Source organism: Drosophila eugracilis, unplaced genomic scaffold, assembly GCF_018153835.1.
Source record: "Drosophila eugracilis isolate 14026-0451.02 unplaced genomic scaffold, ASM1815383v1 contig_423, whole genome shotgun sequence".
Taxonomy (NCBI): Eukaryota; Metazoa; Arthropoda; class Insecta; order Diptera; family Drosophilidae; genus Drosophila; species Drosophila eugracilis.
In genome coordinates, this window is record NW_024573287.1 from 679,577 (window position 1) to 684,948 (window position 5,372).

At 38.8% G+C, this 5,372-nt stretch overlaps 2 protein-coding genes across 3 annotated transcripts; both read right to left on the reverse strand.

Annotated features, from left to right (window-relative positions):
- Positions 1 to 1,568: 1,568 nt before the first annotated feature.
- LOC108105145 lies at positions 1,569 to 2,996 on the reverse strand. 2 transcript variants are annotated; one of them, XM_017211580.2, is made up of 2 exons: positions 2,160 to 2,996; positions 1,569 to 2,104 (listed from the first exon to the last, which is right to left on the reverse strand). In XM_017211580.2, exons 1-2 carry the CDS (start codon positions 2,845 to 2,847, stop codon positions 1,803 to 1,805), a joined length of 990 nt encoding a protein of 329 aa, XP_017067069.2. In that variant the 5' UTR covers positions 2,848 to 2,996; the 3' UTR covers positions 1,569 to 1,802. The 2 variants fall into 2 exon arrangements, with proteins under 2 accessions (XP_017067069.2, XP_017067068.2); XM_017211579.2 differs by having other exon boundaries at positions 1,569 to 2,110; positions 2,160 to 2,995.
- Positions 2,997 to 3,291: 295 nt separating this feature from the next.
- Positions 3,292 to 5,008, reverse strand: LOC108105113 (phenoloxidase-activating factor 2-like). The gene is made up of 4 exons (XM_041818964.1): positions 4,829 to 5,008; positions 3,937 to 4,762; positions 3,369 to 3,541; positions 3,292 to 3,300 (listed from the first exon to the last, which is right to left on the reverse strand). The coding sequence occupies exons 1-4, from the start codon at positions 5,006 to 5,008 to the stop codon at positions 3,292 to 3,294; spliced, it is 1,188 nt and encodes a 395-aa protein (XP_041674898.1).
- Positions 5,009 to 5,372: the final 364 nt, after the last annotated feature.

The following is a 5,372-nucleotide window of genomic DNA, read 5'->3' on the forward strand; positions in this document are numbered from 1 at the left end:
AGAAAGTAGTTTTTAGAATTATATTGCAGGGAAAGTTATAAATTTTTTAGTTTAAATAAGAAAGAAGATTTTCTAAAAGCATATAATTTAAATTCAAGCTTAACATAATAAATAAACTTATATTGAACAAGCATTATTGTGTGTATATTAACAAGATTTAAAAACTGATTATTATCAACTTCTTTTACAACTTAACTCCTAAAATGTAGGCATTATCTCATTTCCAATGTGCAGCTGTGCACTATGGTCCGAAAACTTATCCATGACCCCAAAACAAATCCCTTTGTAGTTTCATGTGAAGCAAAAAACGAGGAAAAACACCACGAAGGAGCCGCAAACAAATTGGGGATCCCTGGAGTAAGCCTACCAAAAACAAGTCACGTTTCGAGGCGGAGAGCATACACACACACACACACCCACACACCCAGCTGCACACATGCAAACAGCATTGCAGGCCTGTTCGCATAATTGTATTGCATAATTTTAGCACGCGCGCATTCCCTTTCCCCTACCCCAGTCACGACTCCATGCCTTTAGTCCCCCCGACAACCATCACGCTATGTGACGGCAAACTAAGCGCAACCCATAAATACGCCTAGAAATATGCTGCACTATTTTTGTAGCTGCCGCACTTACAGATACACAGACAATTCGCACTACTTTTCTCATTACAAATTGGATTTTGCAGTCACATTTCGCTTATTACGTTCAAAATCCATGCAAATTTCTTTATATATGCACCCAGCAGTTGCAACCCAAAAGTGTTTCACCCATTGAACCGCAGTCCTTGCGCCGTTTTTTTCTTCACACTCAGCAAAATTATTTAAATTTAAAATGTTAGAAGTTGATTTTTATTATTTTTAGGGTACTGCTGTTTTTACAATCACAAAGTTTACAATAGAATAACTTTCCCGAGTTTTAAACAGATATTTAAAAAATTTTTAATATGGTACTATGGTAATTATATTCCAGTGTTATTCGGTGGGTGAGCAGGGAAAATCGGGCTAAAGGAATGATGGGCGTGCTTGCATCTTATTACTATTGCCCACAGATACCAGTGAACACAGAAACATAAACAAACAACTGGTAGCACAATAATATAGAGAGACGGCGGCTGCCAAGTTTATTGTGCAAATATAATTCAGTTTTCTTTTCTCTTTGGCCGCTCTTTTTGTACTCTGACTATATACATATACCCTCCTCATCCTTTTGCCTGCAAATTAGCTGTGTGCAACGTGATAATGCCATTTCTGTGCATTTCGCAAGCTTACTAAGTGCGCTGAAAGAACTTTATTGTCTGCAAAAGTGTAGATTATATAATCATGCTTGTTGGAACACGGTAGAAAGGAGAATTTAAAAAGGCCTTCTGCAACCTAATGATAATCTTTATATGCTAAAACCGAAAAACAAATGGTAGGGGCGACAGTTATATATGTATTGTCATATATTAAACGGAAAATCTTCTAAGCTTAAAGATTCTTAAAGATTCTTCTTTAATTTAAGAAAATATTTTTTTTTCATGCAATTTTCATAGAAATATTCTTTATAAAAATCAAATTATTTGGTTACTATTTCAAAGTTTTATAACGTAAAACAAAAATTAAAATCAAATAGATTTACATTACATAAGGGTACATTGTGTTTTGTAGTTTCCTTCTTGAAGAGACGTAACAGTTGTAATTGGGTCATCAAGGCACTGAATACCCACTCTTGTCAACATCTGGACTGAATTTTCCTGACTGGTGATCTCAGCCTCCACTGGACTGGCAGAAAGATCCGGCACTACATATTCTGCAATCGGATTAACAGTAATCTCCGGTAAAACAAATTCTTTCAATCGGACTAGCAGGAAGCTTCGGTAATAAGCTTTCCTTCATTGGACTAGTAGGAAGTTTCGGTAACTCATTTCCATTACCCGACATCTCGCTTGACACCAAATTGTCGTCATTCTCATCTAAAGTAACTAATTTAATTTTCTTGATACGAGTCATGGAAAAGGGAGATCCCATGTTGACCTGCAGAATCTGATGACGAGCCTTTTTCAGTGGCGGTTCCGAATCACATTCAACACTGGATTCTAAATGGGACTCCTTATCAGAGAAACCTGCTTCTGAAAGAATAGGTATTAAGAGTCGTTGGTTGCTTAATTGGCGACTTACCTGGCGAATTAATAATTGATTTTGATGATGGCTTTTCTTGTGAAATAATTTGTGAATTTATTGGTGATTCTTCTGGTGCCTTCGTTTGTTCCAATGGTAACTCATTGGTGTCGATTTTATTGCCTTCATTAGTGACTTTGCCTTTAAATTCATTCCTTGGTGTTTTTGTTAAGGGCTTCCTGGGCGACTTCGTTGATTTATGGGTTGAGTTCATAGATGATTTGATTAGTGATTTCACTCTTGGATTCATCGTGTCCGGTGCCTTTTGCAAGTCCTTTGAATTTTGAACTCTTTTAGGGGTATCAGAATCACGAATACGCTTTCGACCCCTGATATTTTTAAATGATCGTGGTACGCGCTTTGCCAAAGACGACGGTGTCGCTTGACGTTGAACCTTCTTTATTATGGGGGTCTTGCAAGGAGATTTAAAAGGATGAACCGACTTTCGGTCCTTCATATTCTCAAGTGTTGGTGTTACTCGTTCCATCAATGTCGAGTCACCTAAGTCAAATGCCTCCAACTCCTGCTGCTGTTCAGAAATGACCTTAGAGCGTTGGCGAGTCATATAACTCGGTGTGGATGTGGCTGCTGGTTGGCCGCTTGATATGGTTGTGTTCTCCGGAGTCGAATTATTGTCAGCTGCTCCTGGCACGATTAGATTGTCAGAAGCTATCTCGTTTAAATTCATTTTGGAAAAATATATAAAAATATTATGTTTTCAAATCGGCCTTTTAAGATTAGTTACGTTGAAGAGAGACAAAATTATTCCAAAAATCTGAAAATGAAAAATATCGATAACAACGCTAAATTGGCATTGCAAGAAAAGCCATAGCTTACTATATGTGGGAAATATCAAATCAAATCAGAAATAAATATTTTTAGCCAACCCTGGTAAAAAACTTCTCTTAGATAACATAATATTAAAGACCACAAGTAATAACAGCAACAATGGTATCAAATTTTTTGAAGACCGCAGTCTGTTAAAAAACGGAAGATATTAATTAAATTTAATGCCTGTCTAGAGAAGCGACGATGGCCACTGGCTGGGAAAAGAGCGAAGAGTAACGAGAACCCATGGAAATAACCGCTGCAAAAACTTTGCCAGCTGTATTGCATTACGCCTTTAATTTCATTACAGACCCTGAAGAGGAAAGAGGGGTGGGAGAGTCGCGCCTCTTCTGGGCTGGCCCATAAAATGGAGGAAAACACTTGTAAAGTCTGCCAAGCGGGCAAAAGTGGGAATGAGAGGGTCCTTCCGTACAGTCTCATATTCCATGGCGCCTCATCTCGTCCAGCATTGCAGCTCAGCAGGGGCTCGATGAGGATAATGTTAGGGGTGGAGTCGTGGCGCGGCATTGGGAAAACAGCGGGATCGAAAGGCTCTTGGCGGGATAGAGTTTATTATTTAATACTTTGAACGCCATGCGTTGAAATTAGCAGCCATAAATCAATGAAACGACCCGCACAAGTCCACAATTAGCCAGAAAGAGCGCGACAAACGCTTCGTGTTATATGAACTAGCTTTTTGAGCTAATTAATTCTTATGTTGCACTGCCGGCTAAAGCTGGATTTTGGCCTCGGCTTTAAGGTTTAATTATATTAAAATACTATTTTTTTTTGTCCATGGATTACAAATAATATATTTAAAAATAATTATATAAAAACATATTGTTTTTCTTTAGAAGGTTATTATTTCTTGATAATATCCTTTTTTGATTATCCCTAAATTTTAGCATGGATTTTTTGGTATTATCTGCGATAGAGTTTTGCGGGTAACCCGCATCCTTCATCCATTTCATGTGAAAGTCGATCCAGGGACGCATTTTTGAAACATCCGTGTAGACAGCTGGGATAGGTTTTCCGCAACCGTCTCCAAAATTGACAATGCCCACCTGTTCGTACCGACTGGGATCGCTTTGGAGCGGACAGGCAAGTGGTGCTCCACCGTCGCCTTTGCAACTGTCCTTGCCTATCTCGCCGCCTGCGCACATTAAACTTTTATCGAGAAAAAAGGGTAAATTATAAAAACTTTGAATTTCCTCCTGGCACGTTAGTCTATCCATTACGGGCACCTCGATCTTCTTCAGAATATTCACATAACTGTGGTCGTTGATGTTCTTTTTACCCCAGCCACTGACAATGCATCGGTTCCAGATAAAGTTCCGATTCGCCGATGGCAGACATATTAGATTAATATGGTCAGTTAGAACAAGTGGTCTTGCGAGAAACACAAGGGCAATATTGTTAGCCCCTGTTTCATAGAAGAAACTGGAGTGCCGCACGATCTGCCTGACGGCAACATCTTCATGTCTTCCCTGCTCCTGATTGGAATGAAAATCCCATTCTCCAGCACGGACAATTAGCTCATTCTCATTAAATATTTCGATGACACTAGAGGAAGTGAGGACTACGTTCGCGGAAATAAGGGATCCACTAGCCACATATTGGAAATTTGAGGCATCCAGGAGGGCAATCATCCATGGAAGTTCTCCCTCCTGGGTAGTGTCCTTCAAATTATTTATAGTAAGGATCGGTCCTTGGCTGTTTATGTGGCCACATTGGCGTGTAATCGATTGGGTGTTCGTTGGCTTCCGATTGTTTACCTACGAAGACGACCGATAGTTAATAAATCGTTAGACCTTGATTCGGTTATGATTTGTAAACATTACCATTTCCGTTTTGGGACAGCAGATTTCATTAGAAACACACCCAGAGTCGCCACCTTGTAGAACACGCCAATCTGTAATGGGTGTTCCGCTTTCTAACCCAATCCTGCAGAGATGTCGCGCCACGCACCGATTTTGGTTGGAACCACCACAAAAATTGATCTGGGACTTGCAGTTAGTCATAAGCAGGGAAAAAATAAATAGTTTTCCGTACAGACGATCCATTCTCCAGTCACTTGGGGCGTATGAAGCTAACTGCCGGTTGTTAAACAAAATGACCATTTATATTTTTTTATATATAAAGTATTTATTTATAAGTCAAGTGATATTGAGGTCCAACTTCTTTGAAGTAGAGATAAGTTTGTTTTGATTGCTTTAAGCTTAAAGTACAGTTTTAAAGAGAAAATGTATTTCAGTTAAAGTGAGGTATTATATTGACAGATCCCTGAAATATTTTTGAAAACCACTATTTTGAAGACTACTGAATCGGGCTTATATGGTAAATTTCCATTTTACATTTGAAGAGAACTTTCGGCGCAATTGCTTA